The following is an 18,931-nucleotide window of genomic DNA, read 5'->3' as shown; positions in this document are numbered from 1 at the left end:
ACTGGGTTCGATTCTGGTTGGTATTTGTTTGGGTTAAGCCAATTTATAACAGCAGCGTGGTTCGATTCAGTTTTCGCTGGATGGGAGTAACCATATATCGTTATTCTGGGTTTATTCCTATCTTCCAGTAATAAATGGTCAAATGATAGTAAAATAGAACACCAGTTAATATGGAGAAAGATCCACACTCACGGTCGTTAGATTCGGGTGTGTTCATTAATCGCCAAAGGCTGAATCGTGTGCCCACCATCACTGGCGAGTCCCGCATAATACGGATGCATCGACAACTACAACACTTGAGGTGGAAACAACTAACATAGATAACACCGGATGGTTGCAGAGAGATAAAAACATACCTTTGTACTGCGCTACTTTCGATGTACTTTACCTGTAACCTGATGATGAACTAAATTATGCACATAGTACGGTATGATACTTCTCTTTCACATACTAAAAGAACAACACTAAATATCATACACCATAACACTATGATATATCATTTCATGATTAATAAAAATAGCTTATGCACCAAATATTTTAATATTTGTATATATTTTGACTTTTAAGAAAACAAGAACATACCGAACAACACTAACACAAGATATATTGATCAAATGAAATTTAAAGATAATAGCCCTTAGAAATCGGTTCGGACGCGCACGACTATGGCACTACGAAACACGCACGAATATTATAAATTCGATAGTTTACCGAAAACAATATTTTTCTTGAAGGGAGAACCACTATTCTTCTTTGGTGGCTGCATGATGAATTATTTTCTCCAAAAGGAATTCTTGGATGTCGCTTCCATCTTCCTTAGATATATAACGTTGCTTTTATAAATCCTTTACTTTGTGTGTAATTTAGTAAAACATATTGTATTAGCACTAACTTTTAAAATTTAAGAACTTTGTGGAGTTAATATTCTCGCGCTTTTCACTTTTAGTTGTTGTATTCGCACAATCAGATGAGTGCGTGTTCTTGTTTTGGAGTCTTGGAGAGCATTCCCCGCGCCTCTTTTGCGCGTCACTTTTCTTGGTTCCTCTCAGAGCGTATGAATATACTAGTGGAATAAAAAATAGTTCTCATAAAACATTAGGTTTTTATATCACTGCTCCAATAATAAGAAATAATGGATTAACTACCACTTGATTGAAAGTACATTAGTTATATTGATGTACATAATACTGTAAAAAATTAGTAATTATTCACAAAAATTCACATTATGACGCATGATCCAGTGCTGTTGCTTTGGAATCAACTCTGCGTGGGTGTGGGTGAGGGAACGAACGAATACTTTTCTAAATATGGTCCGACGAGAGGTGCTGAAATGTCTTGAGGAATGAGGCACCTTTTGGGTAGAAAAATTCCACTGTTTCGCTCTTCTGTAAATTCCGACTGGCTAAACAATATTTCCAAGAACTGGCATTGGAAATATGAGGGTTGGTTAAAAAGTACATATAACGATATCGTTATAAGGTATGCTGAGTTCTGTATGTGATACGCTTTGTTTGAAGGGTACTTTATATGACTTGCTTTGTTGCAAGTTTCTTTATGTGACTTGCTTTATTTGCAGGATTCGTTATAAGACTTGCTTCAAGATTTTCCATATGCATCTTACAGAAGTGTAACGTTTAATACTTGAACTTTATACAATATACTGGCTTTTATGAACATTTTTACTTTGTATGACTATCCTAGTCGAATAAAGGCCATTCTTACCCACCTGCTTTACTCTAATGTAGGAAAACGAATATAGTGATAAATGTTTGGAAAAATTAAAGTATCAGGACTACAACCATATTACAGTTGAGCCGTTACATGAAAAACGATCAATAAATAAATAAAATAAAATAAAATAAAAAATCGAAGTCGTCCCTTGTTGAAGAAACTACTTGTTAGAACCTAAAAGTTGGTCTCCCAGCTTTGTCTGTTATTTGTGGGGTGTTCGAATTACACAGAGACGAAATTCCTATTACACCTATACTATCAAGACGTTTTCATCCTGCTTATAAGTTATCTAAATGACTTTCCAAATGCATTAAGGAGACTACCTCTAAGTTCAAACATTTATGTCTTGAGGGAAAAACTGAAATTTGTGCATTAGCTAACGTCAGCCAATTAAAACTAGCTCCTGTTGATATAATTTGACATGGTCAATTCTATTTCTATAGATTTAGGTATCTTGTGTATTCAAAAATCGTTGCGATTGAATAAATTTAATAATCTTGAAATTTATGAACTCACCGACATCTTAGAAGTGTGCGTACACAATAAATTTTTAGATTTGAATACAACACTCATTAGTAACAAGAAGGGTTATAAATGGGGAGTCTATTGTTTTTATTAGCCAATATTGTGATGGATCATTACGAAATTAAATTTCTAGAAAATGAGAAATTAAGATACGTAAAGTATTTTAGTTATAGCCTATCGGACAAACAAACAACTGAAAACATTATTAAACATATTGGAGGTAACTCATCAAAAAATTAAGTTTACGGTAGAAAGGGAAAAAGATCATTCTATTAACTTTTCGGACTTAACGTTTTACAAGAATCAGAATAAATTTCGAATAAAAATGTACAAAAAAGCCTACGTCCAGCGATATCTATTTAGCCTACGTAAAAAATCAGCCCACCTTTAGCAAGTTTGTATCAATACGTTCTTGACAGTATACAGATTAGCATTGTGACCATCAGAGATATTAGAAGAATTAGAAAATATTACTAAAGTTGAAATATTGAGTGTCTATGATACAAAATCATTGGAAAGATAACAGAAGCAGGTTTATCACGACTTTAAAGGTGCAATAGTTAAGTCCAGTGAAAAGAGTAGAGGAACTCAAAAATGGGGCTTTGAACTCGAGAATAGTCAAAATACTTAAAAACATAACTAGAAAAAAAAAAAAAACCTATTGACTGTACAAGGAGACTGAGCTAATGTAAGAGCTAATTTTCAATAAACTTTCACAAAGCGGCATTTGTCAGGTATTTTGTAGGTATGATGAATCTTACATAGAAATGACAAAAAGAAGCATAAATACGAGAGTTAAGGAGCACATTGGGGAATCTAAGGAGACCAAGGACATCGTTGTATCGACCGTGTTTGCATCTCAAAGAGAAAGAAATGTTTTTGTAGGACACTGCATCAAAGCCAAGAATCCGGGTCTCAATACTGATAAAATGGATAGTTTGTTGAGTTTGTTGAGTTGATTTTGAGTTTAAGCAGCGAAGCTATATGAGACGGGACCTACTGATTAACGTGAAATCCGAACCACATGAGCTCCCGCCAATAGGATGGTTTGTATCATTTCGCTTTGACGGTAGAACTTAGGGGAGAGGAAGGAGGAGGAGATAGAAAAAATAAATAAATCTTAATAAATCTTGAATCACACTACCGACCTCGATCATATTTTCAACATAGATGAGATTCGGACCTGTGATGGTTTTTGTAATATCACTTTGACGGTGCAACTTAGGGGAGGAGGAGGAGAGGATGTATTAAAAAATAATAAAAAATGACCGATATTGGTGTCGAATCCATTGTTTTTGGGGTCGCTCAGATGAATAGTGACACTTCTGACGCTGTTTAAATCCAAATTTTTCCTCGCAACTTGGGAGGAGGTGATGGAGATATATAAAAATGATCGATATTAGTGTCGAATCCATAGTTTACGGTGTCGCTGAGATGAACAGTGACACTTCCGATCCCGTTTAGATCCAAATTCAGCCCCGCAACTTTGGAGAGGAGGAATAAGACATATGATCGAAAACGACTGATATTAGTGTTGATTACATAATTTTCGGGGTCGAAGTATACGAGATTGAGTGCTTGAAGAAACTTGATGAAATTCTGCGTACGCCCCTGCCATATGCTATAAATTTTAACTATGAGTCTCAAGTCAAGTCGTTCCAAGAAAACTTTAATCTTTTAAAATTAAAATAAATATTTTTTCTTTCTTTTTGTAGGTCCAAATCTGAAAGTTCTGGCCACTATGTCTTCAGGATTCGACCATATTGACAGAGCTGAGGCAAAAGCGAGAGGAATAAAGCTAAGCAATACTCCTGACACAGTAGCAGTGGCCGTGGCAGAAATTGCCATTGGATTAGCACTCAGTGCTGCGCGTAGATTTGCTGAAGGACGGGAAATTATTTCGCTGTACGTATTTTTCTTTCAGCAACCTTATCCAGAAACAAAATATCTTACCCTCATCGTTGTACCCTGTAAGGTATAACTGTTTTTCACCTAAGTATAAAGTGAAAGACTGCACATTTTCGTAATTTTAATTTTCTCGAAGATGTTAGTTGTTTCACCTATAATTAAAGTTGTTTTATTCTGACATTTATCAAGGTGTCCACATTCTGGAAAGTCAGTGAAAGTCAGGGAAGTAAAAAATGTATCAGGGAAGGTCAGAGAAATGGCGGATTGGTCAGGGAAAGACAGGGAAAAATCGATTCAGGTCCATTGTTCAGGTATTGAATTTATGAAATAGCAAGTCAAGGTAATATCGGCCTAATGCATATGTTTCTATATTTTCATTCTTTTGTATTAAAGAAAATTGTAAAAAGAAAGAAACAGAAGTGGAAAAAGAACAAGGCCAGCGAAGGAGAAGATGGAGAATGGGGTTTCTTTCTTTTTTCTTATTTTTAAATTATTCAATGGTCAGGAAAATCTGGAACTTTGGTCATGGAAAGTCAGGGATTTTTTTTTAGTCAAATTGTGTGGACACCTGAATTATTCAACCTACTAATTTTGTTTTTTAAAGCCATACTATAATGGAAAATGCATTTGTCATGTGCTAGCAACTTCTTCTTCAGCTAAAAGGTAAATGGAAGAAGCTGCAAAGAAGATTTGGAAAATTGAAGAAATTGTTGCATTCTTATCTCATAGTCAATTTCAACATTTCATAATTGAATGAAAATTGTAGTTTTACGTGCCATGCGTGTGGCCTATAGGCTAAAGAACACAAATGATTTTAAAAAAGGAATGATTATACAGGTCTGAATGGGGGCCGCGGTGGCTCAGTGGTAGAGCGTTCATCTCTGGTGCTTGGAGTCCCGGGTTCGATCCCAGCCCCCGCCAAGTGAACTTTGTGGTGGACAAACACCGTGTGCGTGGGTTTTCTCGGGGTTCTCCTGTTTCCTCCAACTTTCTTCATTCCACCATTTCATCCATTACTCATCATCACCGTCTCCTTTAGCCTAACCGGCATAACCGTGGGACGTAAAACTCAAAGATTTCATTTCATTTTTTATACAGGTCTGAAAAAAAAACGTTTTGACTGCAATAGGTTACTTGAATGTATTTTTTTAGCTCTGATTTCAAAAATAAAATCCGTTTTTCTCTAACAGGTAAGGTTTTCTCACAAAATGTGGTAGTACTTTAGGAATAATTAACAAAAAATCACTGGTTTTAACAAATTTTGTTGATGCTACATTGGATAAATATTTTAAGTAACATAATTTTACTGCATTAGAACACTTTAAAAATTAAGTAAACATAGACATTCAACATAGTTATCATGGTTATATATCCTTATGGAAACGTTTACGCTTTCCAACAAAACTTCTTTTAGTGCTTTTTTTTTTATTCTGAGCTCGTTGTGGATCGTTCCTCTTCAACGTCCAACAGAAATCGGCTATCATGTTTGCGTTACATCTTCCTTAATATCTTTTTTTTCAATTTCTTTAATACCTTGATGAAATCTCTTCCCTTGCTCCTCGCTGACAGTACCAAGATTTGTTGGAAATTAGTCAAGGTGTGAATGTAGAAAGTGGATTTTGAGGCTCATGTTACACCTCAACTGCTTGGAGTTTTCCAACATGCCGGCTACAATAAACTTGTAGTTAGGATCCTTTTGTTACCACAAATGTTCGTTCTGGCGATCTGGCAAAGTAACACATCCTCTAGAAGCCATCGTTATTACTATAAACAACACAAAAATAAGGAAGAATTTCGACTTCATAAAACAAAGAGAGGCAGGTGTATAATACTGAGTCAAGACACGCACTGCAGAAGAAGAGTAAACAAAGACTAGACAGCTACTACAGTGGAGGGGTTGACAGATAGACAGGAGAAGCCAGGACAGCTATCCAGTTTGAATCGGATCGAAATAAGAAGTCCTGAGAATCCTAAGAAACCCCACGGACGAGATGCGGTGTATAACAATCTTACATGTCCTAAGATCGAACCAGGGACTATTTACACCACAGGTGAGCGTTCTAGCACTAAACCAACGTGCCTGTGATTACAATTTTTATGTAGGAGTATTAAATACCAAAACTTATCTCGGTACTTGCTGGAATATTGCAAAGTATTTCAAAAGTCTTCATTCTTCATTCCAGATATTTCGAAAACTACTGTTTCCATGATTCGAGGCATTGAGGTTACGAGATATACATATTGTTTCTTTGCTTCTTAAGGAAAAAAAAAGTTGACTGCAATTAGATGATAAATGAGTTTTACAGGATTGAAGAAAAACACGAATTACTGAAAACTTCATGTGAAATTCGCTTTTATGGTTTATATTAATTAACTTACTAATATAGGCCTATGTAGTTATTACTAGGTATAGTTTTATGAAAACACTGGTGTTAATTTTGTACTATTGATATGCCTTATGGAACACAACACTAGCAAATGTATAATGAACACTTGCATAAAAAAATAATATAATAAAAATAAAAAATAAATAAAGGAAAGTAAAAAGATAAACTAATTTAAATGAATGTTGATTTTAGAAACAAATTGTAAAAAAGGCTTTAATTTATTTTATAAATGATACAGAATGAAAAATCTCAAAATTAGAAAGCACAATTCTCACATTTATAGTACGCAAATCTCATACTCCAAAATATTACAAATCAAAAAACACAAATAGCGTGTATACATATTTTGAACACGAGAATGTGTTAGAAAAAATTTTAATACCTCTCAGATTTAATTTAAGGAATCTCTCAACGCATTTCATCTTAGTAATACTGTTTTTTACCCTAAAATTCTTAAGTGAAATATACAGATCATAGTTGGTAGAGAGTTGTAAATGGTAGTAGTATAAGTTGCAGAGTTTTAAGGAGAAATGTTCCAATTTCAGTAACCAATGGGAAATCAACCGACCAGCGTGGAAACTTGGACAAATGTTAGAGGGCTCCACAGTTGGCATCGTAGGGCTCGGACGAATTGGAATTGCTATTGCTAGAAGACTCATACCGTTTGAAGTGAAGAAAATTCTCTATTGTGGACATTCCAGGAAATCTCAAGGTAAAGTGTTTGCGATAGCTGCTGTAGACCAGAGTTTCTCAATTTTCCTGATGCTACGGACCCCTCGAATATATATATATATATATATTACATATCATAAAAACGAAGTGATAAGTTACATTTTTACAACATTAAATGCGTCATTTATGACAATGCAATAACGTTATAAATGGAGATATTCAGGAAAATGCAACCCTATCAGTTATGCCTAATAGTATGAATTTAATACTCACCTAATGTGATGTTGTTTTTCAAATGTCAGCTCTTCCCGTATCTTTATCGCAACTAAAGTACTTGAAAACGTTTAAGTGACTCTACTTGAAAAAACAATTTACTTTGAATTAATTCAGTCAAATTTAACATATTGCATTATATTTTGGAGAAATACAGACAAAGCCAAAGTAATTTTTACACTACAGAAACGAATAATAAAAATGAGAGCAACTGCTGAACCAATAGATCACTGCAAACCAATATTTAGAAAAACTTCGTATACTTCCAGTACCCTGTTTGTATATTTTAAATTTACTGATATTTGTAAAGAGACACCTACAGGGTGTCCTTACGCGAGTAGAATAACAACATAATCATGATACAAGAAACAAACAAAATTATTCTATTGTGGAGCACAGAACTGTATTATATGTAAATACACCGGTATCATCCATTACAATAAACTTCCCAAAGATATAAAGACTCAGGGCTCTGTTGCTAAATTTAAAAAAGAACTCCAGAAATATTTATTACAACGCTACTTCTACTCGGTAGAGGAATACATGAATTGCTAACTGAATAAAAATTTCATATAATGTACAGTAAACCAGTGTCTTTATTGTTTAAGCATTATATATATATGCGAGGATTTTAAATAATGATATCATGCTAAATGTAAGATATAATTATTAAGCTAGTGTGTGTAATTTTCATTAATATTGTTCCTTTCCACTTCACATGCACTGTAATACAGTGCTAAATGTATGGAAAAAGAACGAAATAAATACAATACAATACAATACAATTGGATGAAAATAATAATTTCAGACGTACAACTGGCTCCACGTTAAGTATGTTCTTGTATTTGTTTTTCACATATACGAGATGAGCATTGTCTCGCATATATGTAGTGGTAAATGGCAGCAGATGTTTTACAGCCTTTTTGGAAATTACAGGATAAAAAGCCTTAGACTGGAACTAAAATTCCAGTAATGGTAACAAAGAAAGCAGGATTTTGAATGTCAAATTAATTACGAGACAGTTTGGTAACTTGATTTCCTTCGACCTATGGAAGTCTATATTTCCAGAGTCTAGAAAGGCAATTATCATCTGATTGTTTTATTCTTCTTGCATTACAAATCGGAAAATACAGAGGTAGTTGAAAGATTAATGATCTCAAATGCTCAAACATATTCTCAGCAACATCACCAGAAAGAGATTGTTTGCTGAAATTAATCAAATCACTAATTATCAATTAAGGAATTGTATTTTTATTTCTCCAAACAGTTGCATTACAAATTTAACTTCTTTATTGTTGCCTGTACCTCATCTTAAACAGAAAACACGGTCATAGATATGGTACCTTAAAGGCTCGAGCTAAGATATTAAAAATATTAAGATATTAAAAATGCCCACTAAATATGCAAGAAACGAGAGCCATGTGAAATCGTTTACTTTTGATGTAACTCAAATTAGAATTAATGAGGAGGAACAATTTTACTTTGTCACGAAGGACAAAACAACCGCGTCAGAACCTTACCCCGAGACAGAAAGCGAATTTTTGAGTGGAGTAATAAGTGTTCCTGACCACTTTCCATTGCATTACAAAGAACAGAAAATAATAGGCTGTTAAGAAGACAGACCCTATTAAAATTCAAAATTTTCACTGCTTCGTCAAGAATGGATTTCATTTTGGAGGACATACGGCCTGCAGGTAATCTATCTAGTTTTTATTATTATGAATCAATAAATCGGACCAGGTATTGCTTGCGAATTAATAACTTAAGAAGTTCTTAACTTGCGATATTGAGATGTGTTTTACATATGTTCGTGTTTTTTCAGTCTTTCTTGAAATTTTCCTATTTCTTCTCTTACACTTTTTGTATTCTGTTCTTCTCAACTGCTTGAAACCTATGTGATGTACAGCACATCACAAAAAAATATCCCAGATATGGGTAACATAAGATAAGGTTTAATGAAAATAAAATGTCCCGCAGTCCCTCCTTAAATCTCTTGCGGACCACAGATTGGGAAACGCTGCTGTAGACTACTTTCTTGCCGGCTTTTTGTTTTGACATAATAAAAGAATCTTATTACTTCTAGAATATTGCAGAGTGGTTCAGATACAACAGCAAATTTACATATGAGAGTAAAAGATATTTGTATTTCGATTTTAAATTTTATCATTGTAATATTAAATACTGTCAGACTTTATATATATACGATTGAAAATTTGAAGTCATTGGCCACGCAGCTACCTCTGTATTTTCGAATTTTCCCTGATAAAAAAAAAATGATCAGATGAAAACTGTCACTCTAGAGTATAGACTTTCTTCGTTCGAAGGAAAACAACTTATGATTCGACGTTCAAAATGTTGTGTTCTTTGTGCTGAAGTTTGTTTCCAATCTAAGGCTGTTTATCCTAAAATTTCCAAAAGGACTGTAAGACATCTGTTGCCATTTATCACTATATATATATATATATATATATATATATATATATATATATATATATATAGAGAGAGAGAGAGAGAGAGAGAGAGAGAGAGAGAGACAGAGAGAGAGAGAGAGAGAGAGAGAGAGAGAGAGAGAGAGAGAGAGAGAGAGTCTCAAAAGTCTCTAATATAGGGTAACTCTGTTAATATCCGAGTTTCAATAAAATGTAAGAGGAGAAACCGTTTTCAAATATGATGTTTTCAATTTAAAGTGAAGGATTTTTTTTTTTTTAATTGGACGAGCCGTTTGGGCTGTACACTCTTTATGCGCCCAATGTTAAATGAAAACGCAACGTTGTCATTTACCTGGGGCTGGGGGAGGGAAAGACGGGACGGGAAGTAGACAAATTTTGTAAGAGTATGGTGAATGGAAGCATGGTTGAAATGGGAACTGGCCATCGACACGTTAGCATAACAGACAGTAACTTCATTCACTTACGTTGTGGGTCCAGGTAAATGACAACGTTGCGTTTTCATTTAACATTGGGCACATAAACAGTGTACAGTCCAAACGGCTCGCCCGATTAAAAAAATTCCTTCACTTTAGATTGAAAATGTCATATTTGGGGACTGTTTCCCCTCTTACATTTTGTTGTAGCTCTGATAATAAGTTATCCTATGTCTGGGGAATTTTGAGACACCCTGTATATATAAAAAATAACACTGGTTTTTAGTTATTAGTTTTTAGTTAAAAATAAAATAAAAAATGAGGTTCCTATTTACATGTCTTCCAATTGCAATTTCTCATGTAATAATAATAATATGATAATAATAAATATGGCGATTTATATTTTCCGGTTAATACGTAAACAAGGGAACACACTCAAACTAAAAACTAGTAGTTATAGTTTTAGTGGAAAATAAACAAATACCCTAACCAGAGTTGCCAACCTCAGAGGACAAAATTATCGATTTTTGTATTTAAAATTATCGTATATTACCAAAAAAAATCGTATATTCGTTAGGCACGTGATAATTGTAGAAAGAAGTATGATACTACTAGCAATAATATATAATAAAACTTATTTAGTAACCTGCAGTTTCGAACTTCAAATTTGCCTCACTTTCCTCACCATTTATTTTTATCTTTATTAATACTACTCGGAACAACTACAATATTTCCAGCCCCGTCTAAAAGTAACTAAATTTAAAGAATGGATGCAGCGTTGCCATTTCTCAAATCGATATTGATATATTTTAGCGGGAATGATAGTTAAAAGCCTCAGTGTGTGTGCTTTGTAATTATTGAAGGCACATCTACAATTTATTTGCACATTCAAAAACTGCAAAAAGTGTGCGTTGTAAATTATCGTATATTGACCTATTATCGCACGGGCATTATCATATATAGCATAAGGCTTAAATTATTGTATATCATGGTAAATTACCGTATGGTTGGCAAGCCTGACCATAACTATTAATTGAGATATTAATCTTAGTTGTTTTTGTTACAGGAGATGCAATTGGCGCTGAATTTGTTCCATTTGATACGCTGGTCCAACAGAGTGATTTTATTATAGTGGCCTGTCCTCTCACACCAGAAACAAAAGAAATGTTCAATAGGAAAGCGTTTGCGGCAATGAAAAACAATGCAGTATTCGTCAATGTTGGTCGAGGAGGTACGTAAGTTGTAAAAAGAAAACTAAACTCACTGGACTTATTTGCACTATATTTCACAAAAAGAATATGGCCAGCCAGATGCAGCTAGGTGCATCAGTGGCGGTTCATGAGGGAAGTCACATAAGTAAACAAATACGTTTTATTGCTATATGTTATAACGAAAGAAAGCTTACTTAGTGTACTAATTCTCGTATATACTTCCCTGAAACTTTCTTTCCTTAGCTTGTAGAGATATATGTTTTCCTGACATTGCTTCCATCTTCAAGGTCCCTGGGCATCTCATTCATTGGCTCGCAACACGATTGTTTCTGGCTCTGAAGAGCATAGTTTGCGCAGAGTGCCCACCCAGCCGTGGAATTCGTACACAATAATAATAATAATAATAATAATAATAATAATAATAATAATAATAATAATAATAATAATCTATATTATAAAATTGAAAGTGACTATGTTTGTGACTCTTAATCTCTTGAACCGCCCAACCAATCTCGATCAAATTTTCAACGTAGATGCGGTTCTGGCCTGGGAATGTTTTTAGCTATTTACTTTGACGGTACAACTTAGGGGAGGGGGAGGTGGAAGACATAAAAAAAAAATAAAACTTAATAACTCTTGAACCACCCGACCGATCTTGATCAAATTTTCAATGTAGATGAGGTTCGGGACTGGGATGATTTTTATCATTTCACTTTGACGAAGCAACCTAGGGGAGGGGGTGGAGGGGGAAATATATAAAAATCAAAAAATATAAAAATAAAAGTGACTATGTTCGTGAATTAATTGCTTTTGAACCACCAGATCGATCTCAATCAAATTTTCAACATATATGAAGTTCAAACCTGGGAAGTTTTTTTTAATTTTTTTTTTTATCATTTTACTTTGACAGTAGATCTTAGGGGAGAGGAGGGGGAAATATATGAAAATAAATAAAACTTAATAACTCTTGAACCACCCGACCGATCTCGATCAAACTTTCAACATAGATAAGGTTCGGGCCTGGAATGTTTTCTTCATTTCACTTTTACAGTGGAACCTAGGGAAGGGGAAGGAGGGAGATATGTGTAAAAAGAATAAAAATAAAAGTGACCGTCTTTGTGACTTCATCACGCTTTAACCACAGGACCGATCTTAATCAAATTTTCAATATGGATGAAGTTCGGACCTGGGGTGGTTTTTATTATATCACTTTAACTGTAGAACTTAGGAGAAGGGGATGGGATGGGAGAAATCTATAAAAATAAAAGAAACTTAATAACTCTTGAGCCACCAGACCTATCTTGATCAAACTTTCAACTTTCAAGGTTCGGGTCTGGGATGTTTTCGTTATTTCACTTTTACGGTGGTACCAAGGGTTGGGGGAGGGGGAGGCGGAGATATATGTAAAAAAAAATAAAAATGAAAGTGACTGATGCTAATAATAAATAAATAAATAAATAAAATCGTGCAATTCCTTATGAAACCTTGCAAATTAAAAGAAAAATTGAAATTAACACAAAAAACTTATCAGAAGCCGCATCATGTGGTTTTTATTGTCATTGTGTGGTCAGTAAAGGTTATTTTTATAATAAATTTTCGACCGTAAATTGTTTTAAAAAACAGACTGTGACTTTAATTACTTAATTAAGTGGGAATCCTGTCGCTACGTGGTAACTCAAGTAGCTCAATAATTGCCCCGCAATGATGACTTAACATAGAAACTTAGTGCGTTCGATTACACAAAACATTAAATAGAAAGTAGTAATCCACAACGAAAACTTTTTATAAATTAAAATGAAAATACATTAACTTTTCGGTAGTCCAATTTTAAATTTTTGCTTTATTTAGATTGCTTATTCTGCAATGCTCAATAAAGTGTGCAATACGGATTAGTTTAGAAAAGAACTAAAACTAATATCGATTTGTAAAAGAAAATGTTCATACTAAAGATATAATACTTCTAGATTTACCTTATACTCCTTCACACCTCCTAAATATACACTGACACCATCAAATTTCTTGTTGGAAAATGAACTAACAAAGTTGGTAATTTTCTTCTTTGCATTATGGGTCAATTTCTTCCTTGTGGGCAAATTGTGAAGCCAAACAATATGGTACGGACTATAACATTATAAGTAGCTTATTTAATAATAAATATATATAGTGTAAGACTTCAAATGGTAAAATTAATTTTTACTTTTGTTAACAAAGCTATTAACAGTAGAATACCAATACTTGTTTAAATTTTCTTTGTCTGTATTAAGATCTGGATCATCTTTAATGCGAATATATAAAGAGTCAAAGGGGCAGTGGTGGCTAAGTTGTAGGACCACTTAACTTCGGTGCGTGGGGTACCTAGTTTGATTCTAGCTCGCGCCTAGTGGAATTTGAGGTAAACGAACACTGTGTGCGTGGGTTTTCTCGAAATCATCTCGTTTTCTCCCACTTTCTTCATTTGATCATTTCGTTCAGTATCATCATCAGCGTTTCCCTTAGCCCCAGAACATAGTCGAAGGATGTTAAACTAAAAAACGAAGAGAAGAAAGAAAAATGAGCGATTCAGTGTGTTGTTTTAATTGGGTAATAGTGTCCATTGATTTAAGATAGAGATATGGAACATTGAAAGTAACATTTTGGCGAATAGTGTGCCAGAAACATGCGACGTTAAAGATAGCATTTTGGACAATAATACCCATTAATTTAAAGGACAGAAACATGGAACATAACAATAAAATTTTGGGTAATATTGTTCATTAACATAAAAGACAGAAACATGGAGCATTCGGACAACACTTTCGGTAATAATACTCATTAGCTTAAAAGAAAGTGGAACATGAACATGAATAATAATTTTTCAAGGTAATTTCTTTCGGTACACATGAGTAATTTTTCATACTTACATTCTATATCTTTTATAGTCAATTTATAAATTTTAAAACGCTAAAGGCAGGAACTGCTCTCTTGATTGTTATACTACAAGCAGCTTAAAAGATTATAATTATTATTATTTATCTGTTTAGGTGTAGTTGATCAACCTGCCCTCGTGGAAGCTCTTAAGACTGGTAAGATCTTTGCGGCGGGTTTAGATGTGATGACTCCTGAACCTCTGCCCGGTGACCATGAACTACTCAAACTAGACAACTGTGGTACGTATTCAATTCAAATTAATTAAGTTAAATAACAAATTTTAACGACATTAATTTGACTACTCATTGTAGTCTCAGTAAAAACATGTTTCTGAGTACAATGTTAGACTTGTGATTAAGGATCCTGAATGCTGTCATTCTTTTATTCAAGAAGATATAATAATCGACCTTTAATCACGATTGTTTTAAGTGGTATATAGAGATACCTACTTATTATCAAGAGTAGAAATACGTGGTGTAGGGTGTTCCTTCAAGAACGCAACTTTCGAAGTGCCTGCCATCGTCATATGTTCTCTGTACGGGTAGGAATAGGGCGTTTCAAGAGGGAACAGCGTGTTGTCATAGCGAAAACTAATTAAAAACATGTGGTGAATGTTGTGCATAGACTGGTGAATGTTTGGCGATGACGATCATGTGCTATTCGGCGCCTTGTCACTGCCAGCCACAAAAACAATAGATGAAAATCATGTAACGTTCAGTGCTGCCAACTTACTAGAGCAACAATGGCGGGCATTTCAAAAGTTCTGTTCTTTATGGAACATTCTTTACTATTAGAAAGAGAAATCAAAAACAGTGAAACTGTGTTCATCTCTTGCTTGGTCGAACATTTGTTTGCAGGACATATCATAAGAGCAGTGTTCGAAGTGGGAAAAAGGCAGAGGCGGTATGTTTTATTACGATTTTAACTCTATATACCGGCTATCTAGAAGCTGAAATACAATGAGGGTATGTTGCCTAAAAGATTGCATTTTTATTTACATAATGACTGGAAATCACTGGAGGGCTTCCTTTTAGATACGGAAGGGGGGGAGGGCATGGATTCCTCGCCAACAACTTTCTGAAAAAAATCCCCTTATGTTTGTTGTATTACAGAGAATTATACATGAAAATGTTCACATATCGTTATATATATATATATATATATATATAAGCAATTTCCTGCGGGAAAGCTCCCGGACACCCTACTCGACTGAGGGGTATTCCAAACCTCTGGAAGAATTATCCAGACAGCAGACAACCCCTAAATCCGCTCATGCCAAAACACGACATTTATATGAATTAACAAGACACACATACATACAACAGAAACAATTTAATATGGCACATCAAAATATAAACTAGATGAACTTCTTTGAAGACGTCTCATTTTAAAAACAAAAGGTAGGAAAAAGGTAACCAAAATGTCGGTGTTGTCAACTTAAAAAGATTTTATTTCTTATGTAGAAATAATTTCTATGTGCAAAGTTATTCGTCAGTTACTGTGTATGAAAATGGATTTATTAAAGATATTTAGTATCTACTCTTCAGTGACGGTATGTCTTGATCACAGAAAAACCAGAGGCGGTATGCCTTCATTACTGAAAAACCAGAGGCAGTATGGCATACCACCGCATACCGTCTCACTTCGACCACTGCATAAGAGTATAATGAATAAGAACGTACGGAAGTAAACGTTCATTTATATTCTTGCTATTTTGACCAAATACTTTTAATCAGTTAACCATTAATTTCTTGTTATTACAAGTCCAACAACTAATCGCAGTTAGTATTTTATATTGACTAATGGGGCGTTTACACTTGGTCGATTTAGTCGCACGGCTAAATCGACTCGCTGCATTTGCGACTAAATCGAAGCAACTAGACCGAATGAGATCAATGGATGTGTTCAATTGTTTCAACCGAAATTGAATGCTGCTTGTCAACTCGCTCTCCTCTGGTCGATTCGAAATCAACTGGCAACTTTAAAGATGTCCAAGCAAAAAGTAATTGGTACAATTTGCGGTGTTATAGCAGAAGAAAATAAAAATCGACCACAGAAAATAGAACGTCTTTCAATTCAGTTGCTAGTCGATTAGTCGCTTTCGATTAAGTTGAAGTCCTGTTTACACGGTCGATTAAGTTGAAAGTGACGTCAATTCAACTGAATCGAACGCAAATCGACTAAGTGTAAACGCCCCATAAGATATCGAGAAATATCGCCGCTCATACGCCCATAAAATAGCTCAGGTTTAATGATACTTTCTACCATAACCTGTTCTATCTGTGCCGGGTTATTGTGTGTAGCCATACTTAGCTCCAAACTATCGGGAGTGAACCCCTGAATATCAGAGATTGATTCTGAGATCCAGAATTGTTATTTAATTCTGTCAAAACACAATCGAGTAAATGGAATTCTATTGGGGAAAGAAGTTACTAAAGGTTCAAAGTACACAGTTATATCTAAATCTATGATACCTCATTTTCTTCAACTAAAAATCTCAATATGCAGCTTATATCTTAACTGTACTTAAATATAAACAAGTATCAAATCAGAAATTGTAGTATCCCCACATACTCAAAGGAGAGGAAGGAAAACATACACACTAAAATTTCTAACAACAGAGGGATCGAAATATGTTATGAGATCTATTCGATAATAAAATACTTTAATGGAAACAAACTCAAAATATGTTGTTACGTGAGTTGGTCCCAAAATACAGGATCAGATCTGTACCAAAAAGACGTTAATGTCTGTCAAAATAAATTTTAGCATAAAGTAGTGCTACATTCAGATGCTTGGCTTGTCCAATAACAACGCACCAAGTCCACGTAGCATAACAAAACTAAATATTATATAGACTTGCAATGATTTTCGATGACTCTCTGTCCAACGATTTCATTTTTAAAAGCTTCGAATTTGTCATGTTATAACGTTGATCTGTCAAATACTCATACGTAATATGTAGGAAATGGAAATAATTCATAATCATTACAAATATTCTGCCATCATGGTAGAGTACGTTCTGCAAACAGGGAACGGTACGTGTGACTATGGTTTATCAGCTAACCTTTTTTTTTCTGTCTTTACGCAGGAAATATCTCTTGCATAGCGTAAATACTGCTCATCCTAGATTTGGAACAACATATATAACTTAAACAACAGTAAAATCTGACCACAGAGATCACTTATAATTAATAATCTGTTAAATTTCGTCAATGCCTTTACCAAATACATTATCCGATGAAGGAAGTGATATATTGCTGAAACAGTAATACAGATTATTAACGATATTATCGTGTGGAAGTGTTTGCTTTGGTGAATTTTATTTTTTGTTTAAATTGAATAACGTCCATCTACTGTAGTCTTTGCTCTCCTCCCTCGTTTTCCTTCCATCATGCCTTTTATGACATCTCGTAGAGTGTAGTTCTCTTTTCAAACAATGTCCTAAAGTGGAAACAGAATACAAAACACATTTATAAATTAAATTTCTTACTCCTCAAATGCTACAAAACTTGTTGATACTTTCTCAATCGCCAATAATTTCGAACACCAAACAGTTCTTCTTCCTCTGGATGTGTGATTAAAATTTCAGAAAATAACGGTGCTTTTCAGCATCTTAAAGAAAGGATCAGAATTCCTTTTAATATGTAGAAAAACAGGACATACACAATTTTATTTTCGGATCTAGAGTGACAAAGAAAAGACGTTCGTTGAGCGTTCAAATTATTATTAGTGGTTGATAAGGTTATGTGTGGAAAAATGGTGTAATTTCTTTATAACTGTTTCTTTTTCACTTATTTGTTCTTTATTATTTCTTGCATGTTTCTTTCCTATCTGATGAAGCATTTTTAAAAGTACTTATAGTTGACCTTTTTAAAAGTTCTTTAAAATGAAACTAAATCACATATGTTGCAAATGAAAATAAGTACTATACTTTTAATGGAAACAATCTCTCTTTTTAGTGCTTGTCCCTCATCTCGGAACTGCAACTGGGAAGACGAGAGCAGAAATGGCTGTATTAACTGCTAAAAATATTATATGCGCCCTTGAAGGAAAAGATCTCCTCACACCAATTTAATAGAAACATGAACGTATTTTTTTTTAAATGTATACTCAAATAAAGCATTTTATCTAATTTAAAATACGTGTATTATGTTACATCAATTTTTACAAGCAAAATGAAATCCACTAATTTTTCGTTATGCGAGGGGCAATCAAAAAGTTCTCGGACTGTTGCAGTTTTGGCATTTGTGATGCAATCACAAAGAAACATTGTACAGTACAGTCCTAAATCTAACAAGTCTCGACACGTCTTAACAGGCAGTGTACGAGTAGTGTAACTGAATAGAGGAGTGAGTGTAGTGATCAGTTGGCGAAATTTTACAGATCGAGCAACACATACACATCAAGTTCATGTGCAAATGGGAGGGAAATCGGCTTCAGAGACTCTGAAA

General features: G+C 34.2%; 1 protein-coding gene across 1 annotated transcript in view; it reads left to right on the top strand.

The window, feature by feature from the left end:
• LOC145676358 (glyoxylate reductase/hydroxypyruvate reductase-like) overlaps positions 1 to 18,632 on the top strand; it is a 28,568-nt gene extending 9,936 nt beyond the window's left edge. Inside the window, exons 3-7 of the mRNA XM_081747214.1 lie at positions 3,972 to 4,161; positions 7,097 to 7,263; positions 11,426 to 11,590; positions 14,591 to 14,716; positions 18,440 to 18,632. Of these exons, the coding sequence (XP_081603340.1) occupies positions 3,972 to 4,161; positions 7,097 to 7,263; positions 11,426 to 11,590; positions 14,591 to 14,716; positions 18,440 to 18,555 (764 nt within the window). The 3' untranslated portion in view covers positions 18,556 to 18,632. The remainder of the gene's footprint in view (positions 1 to 3,971; positions 4,162 to 7,096; positions 7,264 to 11,425; positions 11,591 to 14,590; positions 14,717 to 18,439) is intronic.
• The last annotated feature ends 299 nt before the right edge of the window (positions 18,633 to 18,931 follow it).

The sequence above is a fragment of the Thermobia domestica genome, unplaced genomic scaffold, assembly GCF_964235325.1.
Source record: "Thermobia domestica unplaced genomic scaffold, izTheDome1.hap1.1 HAP1_SCAFFOLD_117, whole genome shotgun sequence".
Classification (NCBI taxonomy): domain Eukaryota; kingdom Metazoa; phylum Arthropoda; class Insecta; order Zygentoma; family Lepismatidae; genus Thermobia; species Thermobia domestica.
The sequence above is the reverse complement of the archived record's forward strand: the minus strand, read 5'-3'. Positions and strand labels throughout refer to the sequence as shown.